Source organism: Cinclus cinclus, chromosome 6 (assembly GCF_963662255.1).
Source record: "Cinclus cinclus chromosome 6, bCinCin1.1, whole genome shotgun sequence".
Lineage (NCBI taxonomy): Eukaryota > Metazoa > Chordata > Aves > Passeriformes > Cinclidae > Cinclus > Cinclus cinclus.
Window position 1 is genome coordinate 56,685,682 of NC_085051.1, and position 27,332 is coordinate 56,713,013.

General features: G+C 44.0%; 1 protein-coding gene across 1 annotated transcript in view; it reads right to left on the reverse strand.

The window, feature by feature from the left end:
- Positions 1-1,411: 1,411 nt before the first annotated feature.
- SYT16 (synaptotagmin 16) overlaps positions 1,412-27,332 on the reverse strand; it is a 56,819-nt gene continuing 30,898 nt past the window's right edge. Inside the window, exons 6-9 of the mRNA XM_062495408.1 lie at positions 17,939-18,195; positions 13,624-14,067; positions 12,398-12,587; positions 1,412-1,845 (exon numbers count right to left, since the gene is read on the reverse strand). Of these exons, the coding sequence (XP_062351392.1) occupies positions 1,532-1,845; positions 12,398-12,587; positions 13,624-14,067; positions 17,939-18,195 (1,205 nt within the window). The 3' untranslated portion in view covers positions 1,412-1,531. The remainder of the gene's footprint in view (positions 1,846-12,397; positions 12,588-13,623; positions 14,068-17,938; positions 18,196-27,332) is intronic.

Sequence of the window (27,332 nt, forward strand, 5' to 3'; positions counted from 1 at the left end):
GACAAACCTCTTCAGCAAAATATTTCCTGTGCCTTGCTGTCATCAGCAGGAATGGAGAAGAGACAGAGTTCTCCTAGAGAGTGTGGAGAATGGGAGATTGGGCAGCTGATAGCATTTGGAGATCTCAGCACCTCACTGCCTAATTCCACTGAGGATGAACATCCTCCTTTGTGTCACACACAGCACTGCAACAGCAGCCACTTAGGCAAGCAGCAGACTGAGACACATCCTCCATCCATCACCTCCATGACTTCAGCTTACAGAGACAGGAAAAGAGATTAAAATGGAAAAGGACAATGTAGTCTGAAAAGTAACCACATCATGGTGTCATCACCTCATCCAGCAAGGCTGCTCCTTGCATTGCTTTCAGTTGGAGGCAGGAAGCACAATTCTTTTCTCCAGTGCTAGTTCAGCAGAGCCAGCAGCCCCTCTGGATCCTATTCCTGGCCTGCAAGAGAGCTCCTTCCCAAGGTTAGGTGACATGGTCTGGCATCCTGTACTGCTCAGCATGCCAAAACCTGCCCCCTTCCATATCCCAAGGAGATATTACAAGATAACCCAGGAGATTTGAAGAAGAGCCCTCATAAAATTGAGCAGAGCTTTGCTGAATCACAGAAAATCCACAAATCTGAAGCCCTTTCCTGTAATGCTCATAGAAATGCTTTTCTGAATGAACCTCACTTCTAAAAATCACATTAACACATGGGCAAAATTATGCAGAAAGGAGTGATTCAGGCACAAAGATGGCTGTGCAGTTTGTTCTGGTCTTTTTTTTGGTATTTGTGATGACAGAAGCCATAACTTCAAGTAAACATCTAAACATGCATTGTATAATGCAATATAGAACAGATGCTTGTTATCTCTTGTGCAAACCTATGTCAATGCAGGCTAACAGGTGCATAGGGTGCCTAATTAAAAATATCAGTAGTATTCAGTCCTTACATCAATTGTTAGTACAGGAGAACGGTAGTAATGTCTAGGCACTTAAAAGTTGACAGAGAATTCAAGAGTGCTTTCTCATGCTGCCTGAAAAATATATCATCCAGTCTACAATGGTATCAAATGCTTATTTCTAGGACTTAGAAACACAATAATAAAAGGGAGAGGATGTGATCTACATGCAGGTTAGCTTTTCTGTAAGCTATCTGCGTGGCAAGGATATTTGCAAACTTCATTAATATAAATAAGGGAAGAGAGGGAAGTGAGAGTTCACCCCAGAAGAAAACAGCATCATGTCAGAATCAGTCTGTGGTGATTAAGCCTATGGAAAAATGCGAGCGAGACAATGACCAAGGGAAGGGTTTTGCAGGTATTCCCACTGCTTCTCACTAGGGTTATGTGGATGTAGAAGATGCAGGGCAAGCTGGAAAGGCAAGAACTTAACTTGCTCCCCAGGCCTTGCCACCTTTGATACCCACGACACTGAGCGGGCAGGTTAAAGCCGCGTGCCCTGCCAGAGCTCTTACCTGCTGGCAGAGAACAAGGGGAGACAGCCCTGTGTCCCAGGACCTGCAGGCTGCCCTGGGCACCACTAGGACTCCAGCAGCCTGTGCCACCTGCAGACCTGTGTCCCCTGCGAGTCCCTCATCTCCTGCCAGTGGCTCTGCTCCTCCTCCCCGCTGCTGCTCTGGCCCAGGGAGATCCAGCCGATCATCTCCTTGCGCTTCATGCTGCGCCTGTTGTAGATGGAGATCAGCAGGGTCACGTCAGAGAGCTGGAAGAGGGCGACCTGGAAGATGAAGGTTTCCTTGTAGACAGGGTTGGGCTGTCCCCGGCGGATGGAGGTCTTGCAGCGAGACATCTCCTGACCCACGGAGTTGCGCAGGCAGAGCTTCCCGTAGGTATCTAAGACAAAAAAAATAAAAAAAAAAAGAAGGAATGACGTGTTTGGTGCAGGTGACAGGATAAATGAAAGTCCCAGGCAGACAAAAAAACACCCCAAAAACTATCCAAATAGAGCAGCTTAGTCTGCAGTGAATAACAGATGTGGGCTGGATGGTGCTCCGTGGTAAAATCCATGGGATGAGAAGCAGAAGATGAAAGCACCTCTTGGATTTCCTCATATTCAGCTGAGGAAAAAAGAAAACTGATGCATGTGTCAGCCCCACTCTCTTGGAAAGGACAGGATATCAGGTATCCAGCCCTAGCAAACCCAAGACTAACCAACATTATGAGCCTCTCTACAGATTCTTCTCTTCAAAGGTGTCTCCACCTTCCCTTCCTCTCCCTCACAATCAAGCTTCATTGGGGCTGTCTTACCCAGGCTTCCCTTGCCTCTCCACCATTCTCTATGATCTATTGTTTGAGATACCAAAAATATAGGGTCTTGAAAAGGAGGGGAAAAAAACCCTGAATAAACAGTGAAATTATCTGATCTCCCATGATAATTTCATATTTTTTCCAAATTCTCCTACTATTTTTTTGGTGGACTCAAGGTCAATTTTATTTACAATTTAAGTCCATACAAGGAGTCCATACAAGGATTAAACATGCTTAGCAAATACAAGGAAGGGATGGTCCAATCTAGTGTTCCTGTAAATCTACTCTTTAAATTCCTGCTTCCTCCTGTATTAATCAGTTTTCCTCTGTTATGTGGTTGCTAATACTGGGGTGTCAGAGCTCCCAGTGCTCCACAGACCCAGCTCGGTGTAAGTTTTCACCTTGCTCTGCACATGACAGTGACAGATTGCTTGGCTAGACAAGTCCTCTGCTAACCCCTCCATAATCTGTGCCTGGGTTCCTGCAAGTGAGTATTATTTCAGGGTGTGCTGAAGATATGAAATAAATAACAAGCCTCCATCTCTTGTCTGCAGCATTTCTATCCTCTTCTGTTCCCGTTTGATGTGCTATTTTACGCACTTATCTACTGAGCAACACAAGGTGTGAAATTACACTTCAGGTGTGAAAACACTTCCATGTCTCCAAAGCAGGGCTTCCCGCTCCTCTCAAACTGTTCCACTGAAAAAGCTGTCAGGAGGATGACAATCAAGGAGCAAATTGTGAGCCTGCACAGCTGTACAGATATCAAGTTACTGGGGGGAAAGTTCAGCCCAGTCATTAGCTGGGGGTGCCAGCTTGGCTCCCAGCATAACACTGGGGATGAAGAGGATCATGCCAGCAAAGACCAACTTGTCACACAGAAAGACAAAGCTTTGATTCCATTTCTTGATTGTATCTGGGAAGGAAAAAAAAAAAAGCAACAAAAAACACTTTATTGAAAGGTGGACTAATTTCCACCTTAATATTCAGTGTTGAGGGTCTGAAATCTGTAACAACTTCAGTCCCATCAGGGACACAAAGCCCAGGAGAGGACCCTCTGTTCCAGCTTGACTCAATGTGAAACCAGACACAACTCCTACACTATTTGTAGGGATGTCATTGTGTTGGCACTGACAAGCCACAATGTGCTCTGAAGCATTTCTCATGTGTAAGTCCTGGCTGCTGGTCTAGACTGCAGGGAACTCCCTGAAAATAAAGAAAAGTAGGGATTTTATGGTTTGTTTTTTTTTTTTAATGTATTTGTCCTTTTTTTCTTTCTTTCTTTTTTTTTTTTTTTCTGAGAAGGGGATTTCAAAATTTTGGAAGAACTCCACTAGGCTGATTTTTAAATACAAACAAGCAGGTAATTAGTTCAATGCTCTATTTGAACTTAAATTTTTTTCTTTCTTTTCACAACCAACCCAACATTACCTCCCTATGCTACTTAAGGGAAAGGTCCCCCATCTGCATCTCTTTTTCTAAGACAGGGAAAGCACTGAGGCCTAGATTTTAACCTTAGTAACCTTGCTGTCATCCTTCTGAATTTCACCAGTACTGGCAGCTCAGGTGAAATTCATCACACCTAACTACAGGCACATTCATCTGGACACTGCCCAAAGGAGTCAACCAATTCATAATCAAAAAAGCAGATGCCATAATTCAGCAGTGATCTAGCAGACAGTGATAGCATTACAGATGATTTAGGTGTTAACACTAAAGCAAGGGCCACAGCTAAAGCACCTCATAGGATGCTGTTTCTGCATGTCCCAGTTAGCTTTGCAAGCAATGAATGGATGAGTGTCTTATAGTCATAAACTCTGGGATGTCACATCCCTGACTAAGGCCTCAACTTTTGCAAGTGAGGGATAACACAGCTGGCTTTGAGGAAAAATGAGCAGCGTACCACCAATGAGTTGAAGTCAGAAAAGTTGGCTTTTTCTTTAATATACCTCATATTTCTACATAATTCTGCACCAAGAACCTCTGTTCAGTACCAAGGTGGGTGGGGATTCTGCATCTATCATCTGGAAGGAGACTGCGCTCAAGGCAGAGCTAATACCAGGAGCCCTATTCATCCCCAAGAAAACACAGGCACAAAACCAGAGCAAATGACAACTAAATCAGGCTGCTCATTCTCCTCAAGTTTATTCCACTGGGTGAATTTTGCCAGCCAAAGGAATCAAGCTTGCCTGAACAGAAATAAAAGAGTAGGTGTGGATCATATATTTAGCATCTGAAATTTGCTTTGCAGAGTTGGTACATACAAGGCCGAGCTGTTATTCTGCTTCACTAACTAAATTTTAAGTTTGTAGTTTTCCCTTCCTGCATTGTGCTCTTTGCAGCATCTTTTTAGGTGTCTCATCAGAAAACACAGCTTTTCTTATGATCCAGTCTGGTCCTCTGGGATGGAAAGTTCTCCCCTCCCGTTGACTTTGCCAAAGAAAATCCATCCCCGGTTACACAGTGAAATTAGTGGAGCTAAGGCAAGGATGAACTTGATTTACTGAGGAATGTATGTGTAAGAGCATCTATTCATTATGAAGGCAAACATTTTCCATCTAATTACATGCTCAGGTTCAGTAATGGCCTCATTACCGTGGTGTCTCAGCACTCTGTGCTCTTCAGAGTGTTTACTTTTGTGCCACCTCCATCAAGCACCAAAGGAAAAGAGATTAGAGCTGACATTCTTTAAAATGCCTAAGTGCTCACCTTCTGCTTAGGCACCCATCTCACTGACATGAGGAAGAGTGAGACCTCTTAATATCTGGGAGTGTCTGAGACTGCAGCTTGCCCACGGTTACACAAAAGTCTGCAAAGATTCAAGAACAAAGTCTAATTTTGCCAAGACCAATTTTGGCACCGCGTCTACCAGGCTCTCCTTTCCATACAGGTTTATAAAGAGAAGTTCTTTCTGCAGAGCATTTTCACTCTGAACTCATCTTACCTCTCTGGTATGAGTGGACTGGACAATGTTCACATATACATAAAATATCAACATCTCTGAATTTAATACCAGAGTGAAAAGCACTGGATCAAGGAATGCTGTGAGAAGCCAGACACATTTTGGGCTAGTGCAGCATCTCCTTACTCCAGAGGGTTGGGCAAACCTTGCCTCGTGCAGGCTGCTCTGTCTCCAACAACCATCAAACACCTCTCCAGAGTTCATCTGCAAAGGCAATCAGTTTTTCCAGGATTCTTCTAATGACCCATTTCTGTCATGATTCTTCTGAGGGAACTAACTGATAATGACAACTCAGGGGAATAATCAACTGTAATTTATGCGTCCCTGTTTTTGGAACAGGGACCAGAGCTAGCGTTCTGCTTTCTCTTGCACGAAGCACCACCATTATTAGTAAAGCTGACCTGTGAGCAAGAGCACTGAAAATACAAAATCTTCCAACCCCCTGCTTGAATTTATATTTAGAAAGGAAGTAAACAACCAAAGACTCCTGACCCCTCACGTCTGTGGACTGCAGGGTACCGCACAGCGCCGTTTCCCACCCGCGCTCCAGGCAGGCTAGCTCATTTCCAAAAGCAGGATAACCATGTCAGCATGCTGCAATCCAGACTAATAACAGCCACGGCAGAAGAAAGCCTTGGGCCTGGAGCTTAATTTCCCCCAGCTGGCAAGCCCACGCTCCCAGCCTACATAATAAACGGCAGTGCTGCGTGGCAAAGCAGCCCCAGAGCTCGGCTCTTCGCTGCTCTGTGCAGGCAGCTCAACGTGAGGTCTCAGTTTGAGACCCAGAAGACCATTAGTCCTGGCTTTGCCTCCCCTTTCAACCAGCAGTGGGGAAGAACACTGAACATTCACACTCTGAACTGGGCTCACTGCAGCTGGATCAGTAAAATAGCTGGGAGGAGAATAGGACCCAAGCTTTTGATTCCAATCCCACATCGTGAAAGTCTGGATTAAGGCAGTTTATGGCCTGATGTATAAATCATACAAGAACTGGGAGCTGCCTACTGCATTTCTGAGAAGTCAACTTTCCTTTCCCTACTCCACCAAGCCTCTTCTTCTCAGGTTCCCTCTCCCGAGGCTGGCAGCTCTCTCACAAGGGAGAGGCTGGGATCTGGCAACCTTCACAACATCTGAGTCATCAGAGAACAGACCAGCAGCGCCTTCAATTTAAAATGCAGCAGAAAAGAATGCACTGCTCCCTGGAAGCACTGTTTGGCCTGAGAAGAGGGAATTTCTGGTATCAGTGACAGGCAAGAGGGGCAGGAGATGAGGGCTCCCTGGAAGCACCTGCACAGGTTGCAGTAGGGAAACTCGGGAAGGAAAGCTCCTTCTGGAGCACCTTGGAGCTCAGTTCTTCAGCGATCCTCCTCTGCTGCCTCAACACCCCATGTCCACTCCGTTTCACAGCACCAGCCCTCTCCTGGGACATGTGTCAGGCTGCAGAGCCAGTCCACCACCTCCCTGCCCCCCCCAGCCCTGAGGAGGTGCAGCCTCAGTCCGGGCTGACACAGCCAGAGCAGAGCACAGACACCTCTCCAGATGCACAGCCTGACTCTCCTCTAACAAGGACAATTCTACTCTTTTCCCCATTAGTGCATTGCTGCTGCCTCAGAGAGGAGGTTGGAGCTTTACCAGAGGAAGCAGGGATGCACAGCGAGCAGATCAAGCAGCAAGGATCCACACCTTCCCAGCGGTGGGAGCAGCAGGATGTAAGGATGCTTGAGCCTGGCTTTTGTCACCTCCAGCAGCAGTGCCACGGGCATGGCTTGAGTACACAGCCTGTGATCAGATCTCCTGCTCGGTAGTGCCACTGCAGATTCACACTAAACATTCAGCTCCAGCTGAAAATTGGAATTAGCGTTGTTCCACTCCAGTAGAAAAGGCTTTTTTTCTTCTGCTTGTTTCAGGAGGGGAAGAATTTTCCTGTTCACAGCTATGGGGCTGAGAGAACATTGTCCACTTCAAATGCAGTCATTTGATTCAGAAAGATGTTCATGTCTGTTCCCAGCAACTGTATCATGGACTGTGCTTTTCACAGACCTTTTAGAAAACTAAAGCTATGGAAAACATTACTGGATAACCACGCACTATACCTGGATGTCTAATTATTATGTAGTATCTCCTTCAAAAATCTCACTGTCACTCCCTGAAGGTCAATTTTTCACTTGTTTTGACTGTGGCACTTGTTCTCCTAAGCCTACTCAGTCCCAGGTCCACATGTGATGGGAAGAGCTGTACCCGGCCAGCCCATCCACCCAATAACACCCAGTACCACACACAACAGTAAATCCATGAAAATACAGCATATGCTGGTTCTCTCACAAATACTTTGGAATCTCCAGCGATTTGTGACTCAGGAACTTCCTCACTCAGAGGCTGTGTATTTAACAATCCTCTGTGGAACTTTCTATGTGAATTTCTCCTGTGCTGCACAGAACTTCAGCAGGCTTCCAGCATCCATGACATCCTGTAGTGAGGAATTTGACAGTGTAGGTGAAGAGCTGTCTCTTCTTCAGAGCCTCCTTGCGCTCTCCTCGCTTCCTTTTACCATCCTTTGGTTTCATACCAGGAGAAGACAGCGAATGACTGTTGTCAACTCACTTTCTCAATGACACTCAGAGACCTCTGTGAGTCCTCCCCATCTCCCTTTGTTGTAGCACCCTTTATGTAGGAGGCACAGTATTTATTCAGTTACAGCTCACTGGAAGCTGTTCCCATTCCCTTGATTGTCTCCAACACTCCTCACCACATCTTTTCAGTTCTACCATATTCTGTTTGAACAGAGGAAGACAAAGCTGTACACAGTGTTCATTACACCAGTAAATGTGTATTTATGATCAAACACCAATTTTCTGTTTTGTCCACCTTAAATCTGGGGGGCTTTTTCACTACTATTGGTGACCCTTGAATTGACATTTTCCTGCTGCTCTTTACCATAAGCCTAATATTTCACTCCCAAGTGGCTCTGAATCCATCCAGATCAGTTCGAATTCCACCTGTGTCCCCATGCAACACCTTGCACTCATCCACACCTCCTCTTCACCTCACTGCCCAGCTGCTCATTACTGAGAAATCCTCATGGGACTCCTTGCATCTGGCTTCATCTTTTACACCCAGAACAAAGCTTCCTTAGCTGTTCTTACTGCTTATTATGTTCTTATAGCTTATTCCAGCTATATTCATGGATGGGCACCAAGAAGGTGCAGAAGGAGAGGTGGTTTTCGGCAAACTTGTCATTGACTGGCAAGCACTTAGCAGCAAGAAGCTTCTCAGCACATCCACTGCTCTGTTATCCAATGTCTGGAGGACTGAATCCATCCCAGTTTGACCTGGCACAGATCCCTCTTCTATTACTGATGACAGGGGAATGTGAATCACAAAGCTTTAGGAGCTCAAGCCAGTTCCCTATTCAGAGCAAGATATGCAGATTAAAAATTAATTTATTTTATTCAACTTCCTGGCCTGCTTTTAAGTAGTTAAAGGAATTAACCTGTGCCTTTGTTCTCCAGGAATGTAATAGGGATTATAACTTTTCTTCCCTCAAAATAAGATCATAAAATAAAATCCACTAATGGCTTTCAAGCATTCTGATCCCAGAGCAAATAGGATCCTAATTTAAAGATCCTAATTTTCCTAAGGGAGCATTTTCTGTACTTGTTGGCATTGTTACCTGTGGCTCAGATAGATATTTGCTTTCAGACAAGTCTTTACTTCAAGAATTTCTCCTGTTCCCCACAGAAATCCCAATAGCTTGTTCTCTCCCCTCCTGTCTTTTCCAGCAGCAGTGCTATTGTATTTGTTTAATGGGGTTAATATGCTGCTGGTATAATAATGATCATGCACGGATGCAATTATTATGTGTGATTAATTCTGCAGCTGCTGAAAAGCTTGGAGGACTTTTCTTAGGCAAGGGAATAAGTTCACAATAGTTCTTCTCACATTACATTACACACAGACACAAACCCCAAAAGAAATGCAGAAGGGAAGAGAAGGAAGGCTGGATTAGAGGAGACAGAGCTGCACCCAGCAGAGCAGCTGATGAAGGTTTAACATCACATGGGCAGACACATTTCTGTGCTTTGTGCTTGTGCTTATGCACTGACTACCTCAAATGATTCCTGGTCCATCACAGTGATCCCAAGGTATTACTTCAATGCACATAGTATGTAACTGGTTATAAATTTTTAAAGACATTTCTGCCAGCGGTGTAAGCTTCTCTTGTTACTTTTTTTCTTTTAATAATAAACACCCTTTAAAGGAACGCGCTGCATTTCATTCTAAGAAAATACAAGACCACAGACCAAAATATGAACTCCTATAAAATGCTAACACAGGTTAATGATTTTTACAAGAAGCAAGGAGAATGAGGTGCACAGCACAAGCCATTAGCACTAAAATACCAACAGTGTCCACATCTGACAAAACTGTAAATGCTTTTCTGCACGAGGCTCTTTGGCACACCCAGATAATTTAAGGTCTGATGCTGGAGCCATACTCTTGAGTGCTCTTAAGTGCCCTGAGTGATAATGGACCTATTTGTGTGATCAGGGATTGTAAGCTTAGACCTATAACTCAGCACGTTCCCCAGAACAATACCTGGACACTTATCCTTGACCAAACTATTCTTAAATCCTCCATATGTGACCTGAAGAGAAGACACTGCCTGAACGATTTAAGTTTCTGTAAGCTGCCCAGCTGTTTTCTAACCCATTTATTACCCATGTAAACACCCATGACTTTGACATTTACCTGACTCAGTTTAAAGGTTTAAGTGAAGGAGAAAATGTGCCCAGGAAACACTGAGACATGCACCATCTCCCTCTTCTTCTCTAGAAAACCATCTGTTTCAGCCTCTGCAGCCTTTAACACCTAAAATCGCCAATGCCCCAGTCCAGTTCTTTCTTCTGCACACAGTGAAATCCCTGTGCAAGGATGCCAAGAAGGCAGCACACATGGTGTGGGTCTACAGGTGGCAGAGAAGAGGGTCAAGGTGGGCAGAAAGCACAGCTGGAGACTTTGCTGTTGTGCAAAACTCCTTTGCCATTCCTAAAAGTTGGCAGGACCACATATGGGTCATGTACAGGGTCTGTGTATCCAGGGCTGAGAAAGGAGAGGGATTCTGCCCCTTGGCTTCTCTCAGTCGTACTATAAATGGCTGCCCTGAATAGCAGTTTAGGCTTCATGTTCAAGTGTTCCACAGTGCTATTATATCCAAAATTTCCATGATACTTTAAAGAAATCATTCCTTCTGAGCCTTGAGCAACAGAACCTCAAATAGGAGCTGTTTGAGAAAACACAAGAGCTCTTTGCTCACCCTCCAGAAAGGGGCTCAGCAGTTTCAGCTTTCACCTTGTGAAGGACTTATTGAGCATCTCATTCAGCCAGCGGCATGTTTCAGAGCGCTCTGCAGTGCCTGAGGGGTTATCAGTGAAATGCTACTCCAGCATCGAGACAAGGGCTGGTTTCCTTCCTTCTTTTTAATTTCTTTCAGTTTCTGCTTCACGGGGTTTTCTTTTTCTCACCACACTACTGAGGCTTTTACAGGCACAGAAGAACAATTCACAAGGCAAAAGCAACAATGTGACTTGGAATAAAAGAAGTAGATTTTGACAGGTTCAGAGTTTGCCTATAATTTATGGATTTTTGTGTTTCACGCAGGAAAAAAAGTTGATCTAGCACTGAGAGACATTGGTGTGACACTGGTCTGTATCACCTGGATGCAGAAAGGCTGAAATTTCATTTATGGGAAAAAGAAGCAGGCATTACAGATGCCTGAAAATTAATCTGGACCTATATTGGGACTACTTTAATTTCATTTCTAAGAGTAAAACTTTAGGATGTATCAATTCTGCAGCATATATAAACAGGAGAGCTTTCTTGCTGGGGCATGGTTGCCTCAGTCTACCTTTATTTTAAATTACTAAAAAAAGATCCCAATTTAAAAACTTTTATTAAAACATGTGCATGCAAACAAGAACATGCCTTTAAGTAACCCATGTAGAGAGCTGTGTTGTCACAGCCAACAAAAGACAGTGAGAGCTGCACAGGCTGGGGTCAGGTGTTTTACTGTTGCACAGACTTGCCCTTAATTCCCCAGGGACTGACTGATGACACAGATTATTTCTGTAATCTACTTAAGCATAATTTAGTGGAAAACATGAATTTTCACATCCATGTACTGAAATATTTCATAAATATTTTGCCAGATCGGAACCAAAGAGCAGAGCATCTTGCAAAAGCAATTTCAGTGTTTTGCAGCTCGAGATACTCTGTCAAATCCAGAGAAGGCAAGAAATTGTCAAAGGTTTACCTGCTTTGACAAGCAGGCACACATCACAGAAAGCAAAGGCACCAACAAACAAAAAGGTTGTTATGTTCACATTGCCATTAGCTGCTGGTTTCAGACAGGAGGCAAAAGGACAGCAGGAGATGAATGAAGCTGTTCAACCCCTGAATGAGGGAACCCAGCAGCAAACAGGTGACTGATTCCATCTCTATCATGGAATCACCAGCACCATCCTCCTCAAGGATTTACTGCAGCTCAGGCACGTACTTTAAGGCAATTTCCTTTTTCTTTTTTTTTCCTTTAGGACTGTGGGAAGAGAACTCAGCTGTTGCAACTTTCAAATCTTATTTCTGCAGAAGATTTCTTTGTGCAGCAGTGGAGAACTCACAGCAGGAGGGTCCCCAAAGGGCCCAGAGCACCAGGTCACCCAGCACTCAGCAGCACAGCAAGGGGACTAAATCAAGTACTAAACCAAGTATAGCCCTGGGAAACATTTAATGGCACCAGGCAGGGCCTCTCTGGGTCACATGGTAATATTTAAACATTTGGAAAGTGCTTCTAGCTTCTTTTTTTTTTTAATGGATCTGCTGAGAATTACTCTGTGCTTTGGGTACAACAGCACTTTTGCCATAATCAGACATTGTGAAGGTGTGAGCAATAAAGCAGACGTTTGGGTATTAATGTACCATCAGCTGAGCCTTCATGTGATTCCCTCCAATTTCCCTGTGATATTTATCAGCACCTGGATCTAAAATAATACTTAATTTTCAATCAGGTACTCTGCAAGGAAACCCAGCTCAGAAACGCTGCAGTTGAGTACCTCAAGGAGGAAAATTAAAAAAGCAACTTTTGGCTGAACGGCGCTATTTAATAGCAGTGAAAGTACTTACCAGGTGGCCTATTAATTGCAAGGTTTCGGAAATGACTGCCTTTGATCATCTCCACTGACAGCCTCCCTGTAGTGGCGTTGTATGACAGTCCCACGAGCAGCTCTGGCACCCCTCCATGTGACAGGGACTGTGTTGAGGAAGTGCTATCACTGTGAGAGATTGCTGACAGACTCAGCTGAGAACCTGCACTCTGCAGGGAAAGAGCACTGAGAGAATATCATCAGGACATTCACCACCCCTCCCCTCCTTAATTTCTATCTTGCGGCCTTGTTTAGTAAGATCTCTCTTAAGAAATTACAATAACTGAGGATTAATTATGCTGGGGCACCAGAAGAATCAGAGCGTCACTTTTGTAAAAAACACATATCTGAACTTTCTGTTTAAAGATGAGAAACTCTGAGTGAAGTGTTATCACAAGTGTAAATCAAAGCTTCTGAGATAAGCAAACATCCCACTACACTAATACTCTGTACATCTCCTTGGTAATGGCTTTTGGATGGAATACACTTTTCAGTATGGCAGGTTTTGGCCATATACTCTGCATTTTCTTACTTTCCTTGCTACCACGACGCTTTCACTATTCTCCACTTCACCTGGAGTAGGATATTTTATTCATTCCACGAGCACAACCTCTCTCTGAGCTTTTTGTAGACAATGAATCATGACAGAGCTCATCTACACAAATTGATTGGCATAGCCAGAGCTGGATACAACTGTGATGTGCATGGAAAATTAAGAAGCAGCACAGCCAGTTCCTCTTCACATGACCCACCTCTCCACTTCCATCTGTTATGTAGAGGAACATTACTAAGCATTTCTGGCAACATGGCAACTGCACAGTGGAGATCCACAAGCTGGTATCTAGCTTCTGTACTGGCAGTACCAACACAGTGGTGCACAAGAACCACTGCCCTTATTGAAATTAAGATTAATTATGCCTTCATGGTTCCCAGACCAACCTACTGTATCTGAATGGCACAGCACGTGGTGACTCGTGCAGATCTAGTGGACCCACATGATTTTCTGTAAGCTTGCTAGCTGAGCTGTTAATGAAACACAGCTTTGCACAGGGAAGCAACGCCCCGTGCTTCCCCTTACATCAGTACGGGGACAGGTCAGATCCACCAGTCGCACACACAGCTCTGAATAAAAGACTTCAGGAACACCATATTCACCAAAAAAACCCAACAGTTTTATGGATTCCATCTGTCCTTCATCAAACTTACACTCAGGTTACTCCTTGGCTCCAAGAGAAGTGTCACCTTCACTTCCCCTTCCTGGCTGATGCTGCTCAGGTAGAACAGCTGCTCCCCCATCATCTTTTCCCCAACCACCTTGTGCACGGCGTAGAGGCGGAAGCGAACGGCGTGGCTGCTCAGCTCCTGTGGCTCCAGCTTGCTGAAGGTGATTTTGTCCTGGAAGATGGGGATGGGTCCTCTCTGCACACTCGTCTTACCCCTCTGTTTCTTGCCCGGCATCAGAACCAGGTGCACTTGCCAGGTGTTCACACCACTGCGGTCCTTGTCCGGGATGTCCCTGGCCTCCAGGACTGTGGCTATTAGCTTTTGACTTGAGGATTTATAGGTGAAGATGACATCCAGGTCCCCACACTTGCAGATGGGCTCAAGGGCACCATGATGAGCTGGCACACTGCTCACTTTGTTGTGCTCCTGCAAAGAGAAGGAAGAGGTAAAACCTCCACTGGAGTTCAAATTCCTCTGATTCCAACTCCATTTAAAAAGAAATTGTTCTCCTCACTTGTGCCTGCAAGTACAGGCAGTTGCTGTGTGAAACATGGATCCCACTGTTTCTGGAAAGGCCAGTGATAATTCATTGCCTGATTTTGTGTAATAGTCCCCATACACTCTAGTAAGAAACGGCACTTGTTGAAACATTTCCAACAAAAAAGTTTCATCAATATTTAAGTGTTTTGCAGGAGACGGTTAATTTGGCAAACATTGTACATAGAGCAAAGCTAAACAAAGGGATTTTTACATTTCCTTCATGTCCCTATTGAGGAATTAGCAAAACAATTTGACCTACTTAACCTGTTACTTTGAACATACACTGGAATTGTTTTTCAAGGTGGATAATTTTACATTATTAAAATCAAAAAATTCAGCTGAATCTGCTAACTTTTTTGGTATTTTGTTCTGCTAGAAATTTAAAAATATTAGGGTCTTTGTTCAATTTGAAGAGGAAATCACTGTGTCAGAATTTCTTGTGGGATGGCAATTCCATTTCTAGATACTAACCCATAATTCAATACTTTTCCTACAGCTAAAGCAATGATAATGGGGAAAAGAAGTCTGATTAAATACATATTGATTCTTTATACCCTTCTAAAATCTCCCAAGAGAAGCATCTGTTCCTTCTGTTCAGTTTGGGTACTAATACATTCAGAATAAAAATTCAAAATAAACAATCACAACACGTGCAGACCAATTCACACACAATCTTTTACTTACTTTAAAACAAAAACCATCTTGATAAAACAAGATAAAACCATGGATGCTCACCTTACCTTTTGCTGAGTGGGTGTGTGGGTTTCTGTTCAACAGTGCTTTTTTATCTTAGAGCTAGAATGTGCTTCATATGATAAAGGGGTTGCTATAGTGATCAATGGTTTGTATTTAAACATGAGTATACACTGTACTAGGGAAAGATTTTCAGTTAATAGCCAGAAGGTGAATTAAGGCCTGTCACCAGCATCTGAGTCACCCTCCTCCTCAAACGTTTATCTTCTTTTCACATTTCAAGTAACACTTCTTTCCAACACAACAATCTTTTTGTTCAGAGAACAGATGAAGGGCCATGGGATGTCTGGTGTTGAGTCCCTTCAGAAATGTCTGGGGTGGTGTGTCTCAAACAGGGCCTCGGATAAACATCAAAATTTGTGTTTACTTCCTGTCAATCTGCTTTTGAAGTGCTCAGATTCATCTGCCATGACATGCAAAGCTCCAGATTTTCACATTTTCAGAGGTGTTTAAGACTTGTGCACAAGAGCACAAAAGTCCAAGTGTGCAGATTAGAGACCTGCTGTTGTATGTCTGGCAGAAATAATGTCAAAGGGAGAACAACACACAAAATTTCTTGCTTGGCTACAGAAACAACTTTCTGTATGAACAGCAGGCTGCTAAAAACAAAATGTGAGGCATGCCAGGTTACCTGGAGAGAGCACAGTGTTACAAAAATGTTAAGCGCTTCTGTGTAGCAGACAAGTTTTTTCTGTGTGGTTGATGAAATAATATTAAATACCGGATGGGATTGTGCTTGACTCATAATTCCCTCCACATTTTCACCCCTCCACACTTTTATTTGTGCATTTGCTGTTGGGGAGATGGACTCAAGGCACATTTGAGGACTTCTGCTAAGGTGTGGAGACAACCGTGCTTGAGGCATAACTTTACTTTCATCTACATGTCTGAGCTGGAAAATGTGAGCTCCAGTTCATCAGCAAAAACCTACAGGAATGAAAATCCAAGAGATACTTTCCTGCCCCAGAAGCGTATATCACCTTCTGGCAGAGTGTAAGGCAGACTGAAGGTCAGATAATCTGCATTTTGACCATACAGCTAGAAAATATTTGGATTTCAGGAAATCTCAAATTGGGTTACTAGAGCTGTGGCCAGATCCACTGCAGAGAAGACTGCATGAACTAGAGGCAAAGAAGGAAAGAGAAATGCTCAACTCCTTGGCAGCAAGCTTTCCAAGGGAAACCAAGCTTTGGAGACCTCAGAGACTGGCCCTTTCTGAGAGCATTATGCTGTCCAGGACTCACCCCTGTGTAGGTTTTTTTACACACATACAAATTCTCCTTCTGTGGGAGTCGCTGACAGAATTCCCCTCTGCTTTTGGAACCCAGCTGGGCTGCAAGTGGTTTGTGAATGTGTTGGTTATACAGACACTTGAACTGAAATCCAAGGAAAGATTGGGGTTTAGATGTTTCATCTGAATTTCTTTCTTTCCCTCTTCCCAGCACAGTTGTTGTGAGGCCAAGCCAAGTATCCTGATTGGTACTGTACGTCTAAGCTGGTCATTCAGGACAGCCAACATCCACTTCACTAAGTAAAATAAGTCCATTTCTGCCAGAGAAACCTGAAAGAGCAGCTAATTATGGACAAGGTTTGAAATGGTACTTGTGGTTCTACTGCAGGGGCATAAAATTACCATTTCTGTCTCTAAAGAGAGGCCCTTTGAGTGGAGCATAATAACACTTGGACATTTCTGGCATGTCAGAACATTTAGTTCCTGCAATAAAAAGTCTTTCATTAATCCACACAATACCTTTGAATGAGAAGCTGCTTGTAAGAGATAAACTGTGTCTTGGGCATTTCTGCTCCAGTATTCTGGAACCCTTCTTTGCATTATTTTTTTTTTTTTAATGTGGACACCAGGAGCAAAAGAAGCCATGCAAACCAAAGAAACACAAGAGAACACTGGAGACACTGCAGCACACGTGAACCGTGGCAAAGCACCTCCAAAATGGAAAAGGAGAAATGAGCCTCAGACGGGCAGACAAACTGTGTGTGTCCAGAAATGCAGCAAAGAGATGGCAGGGCTGCTGCCACACACAGCTCCCAAGTGGTGTGGAGTGTTTTGTGGGACTGAGTTGTGCAGAAAACCAAAATGCTGCTCTAAACACCCCTTGGCACACCAAGGAGCTGCCTCCCAGCTTTGAACTGGCTGCAGGCAGCCTGCTCCCAGGATAGGGACCTTCCCTCCAAGCCTTGCTGCTCAGAGGCTGATGGAGGCATGAGTTTTCACAGCTCTCCTTTAACTCAGGCAGAAGAGATGACCTGTGTGCTGTTCTTTTAATATGTCTGATGCAAGCTGATATTATTCCAAAAATTTGATCCTGCAGTAAAATAATGAAAAACAACTTATCATGCAGAGAGATTAGGAGAGGAAAGGGGGATGTGAAGTCATCAGGTGTTTATAATGCCTTAAAATCTGAAATGTTTCCTGAGGATTCAAAATAAAAGTGCAGAACTAAGGGAAAGCAGGCTCAGGTTCTCTCCTGCCCTAAAAGTTTACCTGGCATCAATGGGGACAAGATTATGGTCATTTGTCCAGGTCACAGGCCACCCCCACCAGCTGCCTCCAGTTTTCCAGTTTATTGCCATTGTCTAAGTCATCAAAACTACCTGGAAAAAGACACAAATGTGGCCCAGTGACCACATACCATGTCCTGGAACACAGACTCTGCATGCACAACCAGCAGGCCACCACAGAGAGCTGCTTGATAAATGTCAGTAAATGCTGCTGGGTAGCTAAAGTTCCAATTTCAGTTCAGAGACTGCAGTCAGAAATCAAGCAATGAAAGCATTTCTGTGAATTAGTGTTAGCAGCAAGAGGCAAAGCACCAGAAAGAAGGAAACACAAAGGCAGAGGTGTATGCTCATGCACACAAGCACACAGGAGTACCATCCATTATCCTGTGCTGATCAATTTTTCACTTTATTTCTCCTCTAACCTTTCTTAGCCCCCAATAGCCTTCAGAAGCTTTCACCATGTGTAATAAATGACAATCCACCATACCTCAGGGCTCCAAGCCGATGAGCTGTCTGTAGCATCATTTACTTCCAATCCCTGGTTGGCAAATGCTGTCTCCATTTCCAGACGTCCTTCCCTGTGTGACTGGCTGACACCATCCCCAATTCTGGGCTCCATCCTGGGCCCTTTGTGCTGCCCAGTGTCCTTACTCCTGGTTGTTGTTCTTGAATCAACAGATCCGTGGTCATCTTCATGACAGAAGATGTTGTCTTGGTAACTCAGTTGGCTTAGTCTCTCCAGATCTAACAATTTTCAGCAAGAAAATAATTTCAGAGGGATTAGAACAAATTCCTCCCCCATCCAGAATGCACCTTTCTGTCCTTTATTTTTTTAACTTGTCCCTAATCCCCAGTGCTTACAATAGACAGTTTCTCTTTCTTGCAGCACTGAACCTATAAAATAACCAGTCCTGTCAAAATCAGCATTTGTTGGAGGGGACATGGCTGTTTCTCACCCCATCCTGAACTGAGAAACCTTTATTTGAAGAAGTTATCCACAAAATGCAAGTATCAGTAGGGTGTCTGGGATGTTCACAGCAATCTCTTCTATGAAAACACGAATCAAACCACAGAAAAGCACAGCAGAGGCCTGATGAACAGGTATCACAATCCCCTCCTGTGCAGGAGGAGGAGATGACAGGAGTTAGCACTGTCCCCAAGAGCATGGTGCTGATGAGGACAGCAGCTTCACAGACATAACAGAGGGGCAGCATTACCCTCTCACCCATCCCCGAGAGCTTAGATGACCATGAACAGCTCCAAAAACTAACCAGGAATCTCTAAATCCTGGGCTTCGGCTGAATTGTCCTCCCAAGGACAACTGAGGGCAGATGTGTTACCTAATTTCCTAACTGCTTTTATTAGTTTTAATTCATCTTGTCCTCCACACACGTACTCCATGGGCTAGAGTAAGTTTTATTAATGAGAATGAGATAATCCTCTCTGCTCCACACCACAGACTCCTTTTCTACACCACTGAAATCTCTATTATGAACACAACACACTTTTCTTGAAAGCACCAGTGAGAGCTCTCTGGAAGAACAGCACATATAATTACATGTCCAGGGACATAGATGAAAATAACATCATAATTTGGCCTTGGTTTTGTTCTGCAAGCAGTTTCAGAAGAAAATCAGGGACATTCCTCCTCCTAATGCATCTCAAGATGAGCCTTGCTTCAGGAACATGGAAAGACAGATTTTGCCTCAATCTCTTTCAAATAAGCAAAAAGCAGTCACGGTGAAAGAATGAGTTGTACTTCCTGACAGCTGATGACAACAATGAAAACATAACAATTTCCTTTGCAAACAGAGCTATTTGGGGTTTAAAGGTTCCACAGAAGGAGGTGAGGTTGGAAGGGGCCTTGGAGGTCATCTTGTCCACTCCCCTGTCAAGAAGGGCCACATCTTTCTTTGTTCTTACAAAGGTTGCTACTAAAGAACAATCTTTTTTTTCTTTTTTTTCAAATTCATCTCAAATTCAAATTTTAAAAGATAGTATTAATAACTGTGTTCAATAGAAAACTATTAGTTTGCTTCTGTTAAATGAATCAATGTTTTTATTCCCTGTCTGATAAATGAGATCAAGAATCTGGTGGCAACTGACATGGAGGAGGCTGAGGTGCCCAACAACTTCTTCTGTCTCTGTTTTCACTGTCAGCTGCTCGTCCCACAACTCCCAAGTCCATGAATCTCCAGGCAGGGACTGGAGGAATGAAGTCCCACCTATCTTAGGAGAAGATCAGGTCTGAGACCCTCTGAAAGACTTGAACATCCACAAATCCACTGCTCCTGATGTATTCCAGGATCTTAAGGAGCTGACTGGTGCAGGAAAGACATGGACCTGTTAGAGCAGGTCCAAAGCAGGGCCATGAGAATTGTCTGAGGGCTGGAACACCTTTTGCATGAAGACAGGCTGAGAGACTTGGAGCTGTTCATCCTGGAGAACAGAGGGTTTCAGGAAGACCTTATTGCTGCTTTCCAAAACTTGAAGAAAGATTACAAAAAAGATGGAGAGACACTTTTTGCCAAGGTCTGTAGTGTCAGGACAAGGTTAATGTTTTAAACTGAAACAGGTGGATTTACATTGGATATAAGGAATAAATTCTTCACTATGAGGTGGTGAGACCACTGGCACATGCTGATCAGAGAAGCCCAGCTTTGGATTGTTTGGATGGGGCTCTGAATAATTTGATCAAGGCAGGGTTATTGGACTAGATAAATTTCAAAAGTCCCTTTCAACCTGAGCCATTCTATGATCCTCCACATATCCCTCTGTCGTAGAACAAAAAGCCAAAATCTTTCTGAGTAGAAGAAATTGTATGTTTGGCCTTAGCAGCAAATACACTGTTTCTGATGCTTATCTGCTCCACACTCACACAAAATTCCAAGGAGAGGAACGGGGATTACACTCAGGAAATATTTCCTGCAGGTGAACAGAAGTCCTTGTTCCTGTCCGTGGCTGCTCTTTCAATTTAACTACTCAGAAATTAGGAGAATAACTTTATCCTCTTTCTTCAACTTTCTCTGCTCTCCCTCCCAGTAAAATGCTTCAAGCACAGGCACTTCAACCAAGAAGCCTGAGAGCATCTCACAGCTTTGCAATTATGGTCCTCTTCCTCATGGGAGATGATCCTTCAGGAGCAAAGAGGGATCCAAATTCCTATCTCTCACATTCCAGGTGAGTGCCCTTCTCACTCCCTTCTGAAATGCAAAACCCATCTATTCTCCTCCTCCTCCTCATCCTCCCATCTGGCAGACCTAATTCTGAGCTGAGAGCCCTCACTGTCTTGCCTCTGCCCCAGGCTGAATGTCTTGAGTGAGGGTAGAAAGTGATTTTATTTTTTTTTTGCCATTACTCCCCTTCTTCTCTACAAAGTCAGAAAACAGAAAGAACTCAACATAAAAGCATAAGCAAGAAATAAAATAAAAGAAATTCCACACATTTACTGAGACTGAATGGATACAGGCACTCCTTAAGGCATTTAATTAGCAAACCAATGTCTAATACACATTTAAACAGTGGGTCATCCATCAAAGCACACACCACACAGCAGGCTTTCAGAATAAAATGTTTCTGTAGTAAGAAATTATCCTCATACAATTGTCTTGTGGGTTTGACTCCTGCTGGGATAATATCTAGATCAATAATAGAGGAATCTTCAAAAACTACATTAAAGCCATAAAAGTCTACCCGTAACAGGAGAACTCCAGAAATATATTAATAGAGCAAGCCATCTCCCTGAGACTCAGGCACAAAACGAATGTGTTAGGAAAGAAAATGTAGTATTCAGGGGAAGTAAAGAAAAAGGTGATTCACCCAAACCAATCAGTGAAACAGTCTGGCTTTTTCTTTAAATTTAAAGCAGTTTGGTAGGAGATAATCACATATAAATACTAGTATTAGATGACCATTACAGGTAATAGACCAGCTATACAGACTAGAACAACTACACCTCTCCAATTACATCCATTCCAACATTATATTCACAAAATAAATGTTGAAAACAAAAATTCTTCCTGTAAAGGAAAAGGTCGGAGCAGTAAAATGCCTGTAATTTACCTGAGAGATCTTTAAGGAAGAAAATGTCAACCGTCTTTTGAATACCTGACATGAATAAACAGCACAGCATCAGGGACAGAGGTTGAGACAACATTATCTGAACTTTAATTAGCCAAGAGTCCCTGCAGAGCAATAGCAGACAATTCCAAGATTAAGGGCACATAGTACTGTACAATGAAAAACTGTGATTTTTCTTAAGAACCCTGGCTCCCAAACTTTCCCTTTCAAGTCACAGGTTCACAATCCGGGAAGGAGCCAAGGGGGGCACTGGGTAGCAGAAATCTCCGATAAATCAGAAAAGTCTGTGTTGAAGGGTGGAGAACTGGCTGTGAAAAAACTGTCAGATGAAAGGATGAGCATGACCCCCTAATGGAACCCTGACAGGAACTGGGATATAGGAGCATTTCTGCAAAGATACAAGGAATGCTTGGCACATCAAACACTGAAAACCAGGCTGGAAAATATTGTGCAGTGCCTCCTCACACTGGCAGGCAAATGTTCTGGCTAATTTACAGTATCTTTTTTTTTTTTCCCCAATGACACACAATCTCTCAGTTCTATGAATCATTATATTATGCCAATTAACTGTCCTCAGAGGTCTCATCACTTTCTAAAACCCACTGCCAGAGTTAAAAGATGGGGACTGGTAGATTTTGCTAAACTGACGCCACATAGTTCATTAAACAGCAAGAAACACAGATGAAGAATTTATGTGTGCCTGTTACCTGTGCTGACCAAGGCCATGTTTGCTCTGTGAATTCTAAGGAATCACTGTCCCTTCCATGAAGAAAAAAAAAAAACAAGAAAAAACATGTCTTTTCTTTGAAAGAAATTAGATGCCTTCTTTAAACTGTATATAAGCTCATGATGAAAGTTAAGAACTTGTGTAAATGTAGTCCAGTGAAAGAAAGGATTTCAGTATGGACCTAAGTAGCTCTGGACTTGAAATCCTCCTAGCTACAAGCAGTGATTTTGCAAACCCCTCTTCCTGTGAGCTATGGCTTAGTGGGTCTGAGGTATATCTGTCCTTGCAAACCTCTTGCCTTGGCACCTGCTACAGCCCCAGTTCCAAACCACTCTGCAGTACCTGTGCACCCCTTGCACTGAGACAAGCCCACAGGGAGACCAAGCAGTGCTCCTGCCCCTGGTTATTTTGAGATTAGCCACCAAAAGAGTGCTAAAAGACTTCCTGGAAGAGCCTCAAAGGAGCAGAATCATTTTCTAATTACAATAAATCTAAACAAAAATGGCTTGTAAATTTTAGGGGTTAAAGAGAAAAAGGATCTTAAATTTCAAGTGACATTATGCAATCAGGCCAAGATTGTTTAATTTACCACATGCTGGGTAATAGTCTGAGAAGGCTCCATGTTTCCAGAACTAAAATAGGCTCTTTATTAACAGGGTGATTTGCAGAGAGGCTGTGGGCAGAGCTGGCATCCAAGCCTGTTCCACTCCCCAGAGCATCCTCCAAACACTTCCTCCATGCTGTGTGCACTCCAGGATCTATTCAGGTTACTACAAAGATTTTTTAACAGGTGAAAAGTTGAAGCTAAATGAGTCCAAAGTGCAGATTGTCACAACAGTGGAAACAGAAGCAGAGGGTCAAGGAAACTCTCCTGTAAGAACACAGGATGAGAAGACTCCACCGTGTGCCAAGTCTGAGTGGGAGAAAAGTTATTCAGAGCTCTCCAAGATGCTCAGCTTTGCTCTGTGCCTGAGTTTGCTATAGATTTTGGATTATGTAAGAGATTAAAACTACCAGCAACATGTGTAAAAGGTCTGTTAAGAGTACACAAGGAGAGGAGAAGTCTCAGGAAAAGTCTGAACGTGCCATGGTCCCGGTCTAGACTCAGCACTTCCAAAAGGTCCTTCATTCTTCCCACCCGGAGGATCTGCTCAGCTGGAGCAGTGTGTGATACACACTCGGCTTTACATCCACAAATCTTTATGCTCTGTGATCGTGGCATCAGCTAGGTACCTCTGAAAATAAAACTAGGAGCAACTTTGCACCATGTTGTACCAGAAGAGTTTGATGGAGACACATATCTTCAAATGATCTAACTGGAGGGTGCATTAAATTCAAGCAATTATATTTCAAAATTAAAACATTCTATTGAACTAAGAACAAAGGGCGCTTTTATGGCTCTTCCCTCTAATGAACTTCTCCAGATTTTAGAATGTGTTCAGGCCAATTTTCTAAATAGCTATGTTTTTAAATGCCTTTCATCTCTGTTTGTATAAAAGAGTCATTACATTAGTCCAAGGAAGATCATAAAATTCTTCCCTTCTGTGCCATAAATTTTTAGTTTCTGTCATTGCCTGACATTTGGGGTATGTGCTGGCAAATGATACAGCATAATTCATTCAATCTTCACCTTGTGTTTGTGAAGTTGTTACAAAAAGAGACATTCAGCTTCTGCTAAAAGACTTGCTAAAGAGATGACTTATGTGGCACAGATAAAAAATAATTACAACGAGGTCCTGCAGTCTTTACTCCAGAAAAATTTCCAATAAAAATCCATGAGAATCCCTGTGGGTTAAGGAAACAGAATTCAATAAGAATATGCAATTAATGAAAAGATTTTAATGGACTTCAGCAAGTCTCGGACCTGGACACTTCCCTCTAAGTATTTTAGCTGCAGGTAAAAAATCAGGAAATCAAGTTTAGTAAGAGAGAATGGAAGATCTAGGACTTGTTCTCCACAGCAAAAGAACCTCGCTGTGTTGAGGCTATAGATCTCAGACTCCAACTTTTTAAACTTTTTTTCCGTGCAAGCAGCACCTCTGCATCCAGACACCTCTGTCCTGTGCTCCTTGTGGCTGGAGGACAAGTGGCTGAATTTGGGTCTACACTCCACACCTACTTTTTGTTCAGATACTTCTGATGAAAAACTTTGTGACCATGACACAGAGGTCTCAAACTGCTTAATCACGTCATGGTTATTGGCTGTTCATCCTCCTCCCTGTATCCCTTCACTGGGAGAGAAACACAGCTCAGTCTGTAGACAGTCTGCTGCTCCTGGCCAAGAAGCCAGAGGACAGCACACTTCTGACTCTCAGGTGCATCCTCTGGGTAGAAGAAGTGGCCAAGAATTTAGGGAGGACTGGGGCACGAACTTGAGAATCACCTTCCTCTTCAAACCTCTGGAAAGCTTGGTGATGTCATATTGTATCAGCATCACTTACATATTATTAAACCTTGCTAAACTGTGCAAGTTAACCTATTTTGTTTTTTTTTAGTGAAGATATTTAACAGAGCAAAACACAGAGTCACAACACACAGAAGAACCACTTGCAAAATCATTTGCATGTGCAAAGACAAAGTAGTAAACAAAGGACTTGAGAACTCTTTCAATCTTCCATTCCCCTGCAGCCCCTGCTAAGGTGGGGAGAGGACTACTCTTGTGCAAAAAAAGCAACGCAGACCTAATCCACTCAGGGTAGCACCACGAACACATAAATATGGCACAGGGCTAACAGGCACTGCTGGCTCCATCTGCCAGCAGCGGGTGAGCTCTGGAGACCAATGTAAATTATAACTTTTAAAAGTGAAAATAAGGCATTTGAGCACATCCCCGTGCTGCCCTTGGCCTCCTGCTGCCATTAAGTGCAGTGCATGGGGGATGGCTGCACCCTCAGCAGGGCTGAGCACCCTCCAAATGGGGGAAGGAGGGCTCAGGACATGCTATATATTCCAGGCCTGGCTTGGTCAGGATGGAAACACAGAGGCATTTTGCTGATGTCCCTGCCAGCAGCAGCAGGGGAGCACAGCAGCAGGATGTTGGGATGGCAGCAGTCGCTGTGCACACACAGGTTTTTGTGTGAACAGCCTGGCTGTGTGTGTGTGTGTGTGTGAACAGCCTGTGTGTGTGTGTGTGTGTGTGTGTGTGTGTGTGAACAGCCTGGCTGTGTGTGTGTGTGTGTGTGTGTGAACAGCCTGTGTGTGTGTGTGTGTGTGTGTGTGTGTGTGTGTGAGCAGCCTGTGTGTGTGTGTGTATGTGTGTTTGTGAACAGCCTCTGTGTGTGAACATCCTGGGTGTGTGTGTGAACAGCGTGTGTGTGTTTGTGTGTGTGTATGTGTGTGTGAACAGCCTGTATGTGTGTGTCTGTCTGTGTCTCTGTGTGTGTGAACATCCTGGGTGTGTGTGTGTGAACAGCGTGTGTGTGTGTGTGTGTGTGTGTGTGAACAGCCTGTGTGTGTGTGTGTGTGTGTGTGTGAGCAGCCTGTGTGTGTGTGTGTGTGTGTGTGAACAGCCTGTGTGTGTGTGTGTGTGTGTGTGTGTGAGCAGCCTGTGTGTGTGTGTGTGAGCAGCCTGTGTGTGTGTGTGTGTGTGTGTGTGAACAGCCTCTGTGTGTGTGTGTGTGTGCGAGCAGCCTGTGTGTGTGTGTGTGAGCAGCCTGTGTGTGTGTGTGTGTGTGTGTGTGTGTGTGTGTGTGTGAACAGCCTCTGTGTGTGTGTGTGTGTGAACAGCCTGTGTGTGTGTGTGTGTGAGCAGCCTGTGTGTGTGTGTGTGTTTGTGTGTGAGCAGCCTGTGTGTGTGTGTGTGTGTGTGTGTGTGTGTGTGTGTGTGAGCAGCCTGTGTATGTGTGTGTGTGAACGGCCTCTGTGTGTGTGTGTATGTGTGTGTGTGTGTGTGTGTGTGTGTGTATGTGTGTGTGTGTGTGTGTGTGTGTGTGAGCAGCCTGTGTGTGTGTGTGTGTGTGTGTGTGTGTGAGCAGCCTGTGTATGTGTGTGTGTGAACGGCCTGTGTGTGTGTGTGTGTATGTGTGTGTGTGTGTGTGTGTGTGTGTGAGCAGCCTGTGTGTGTGTGTGTGTGTGTGTGTGTGTGTGTGAGCAGCCTGTGTGTGTGTGTGTATGTGTGTGTGTGTGTGTGTGTGTGAACGGCCTGTGTGTGTGTGTGTATGTGTGTATGTGTGTGTGTGTGTGTGTGTGTGAACGGCCTGTGTGTGTGTGTGTATGTGTGTATGTGTGTGTGTGTGTGTGTGTGTGAACGGCCTGTGTGTGTGTGTGTATGTGTGTATGTGTGTGTGTGTGTGTGTGAACGGCCTGTGTGTGTGTGTGTATGTGTGTATGTGTGTGTGTGTGTGTGTGTGTGAACGGCCTGTGTGTGTGTGTGTATGTGTGTATGTGTGTGTGTGTGTGTGTGAACGGCCTGTGTGTGTGTGTGTGTGTGTGTGAACAGCGTGTGTGTGTGTGTGTGTGTGTGTGTGTGTGAGCAGCCTCTGTGTGTGTGTGTGTGTGTGTGAACAGCGTGTGTGTGTGTGTGTGTGTGTGTGTGTGAGCAGCCTGTGTGTGTGTGTATGTGTGTGTGTGTGTGTGAACAGCGTGTGTGTGTGTGTGTGTGTGTGTGTGTGTGTGAGCAGCCTGTGTGTGTGTGTGTGTGTGTGTGTGTGTGTGTGTGAGCAGCCTGTGTGTGTGTGTGTATGTGTGTGTATGTGTGTGTATGTGTGTATGTGTGTGTGTGTGTGTGTGTGAACGGCCCGGGTGTCCGGTGTGGTCAGGCTCGTCCTGCAGCATGCAGGGCATGGTTTGGTTGCCAAGACTCACTTTGATAACCTCCATGGCAAACCCCAGCAGCTGAGCAAACAGGTGGAGAGGGAGGGAAAGCACCTTCCTCCACCTCAAACTTAACATCAGCCTCAGCTGAGCAAAGTGGGACCTGCTTTTACATACTCTGCTAGTTCTTTTAAAAATCTGCAGTATAAACTTAATGTCTGTCACAGCTCCATAAATCTGCCTGCTGCTGCATAGCAGGCAGCACTGCTCTCCCAGGACAGAGCACCAAATCCAGCTGATCCCAGTAGAAGCCAACTCCTTT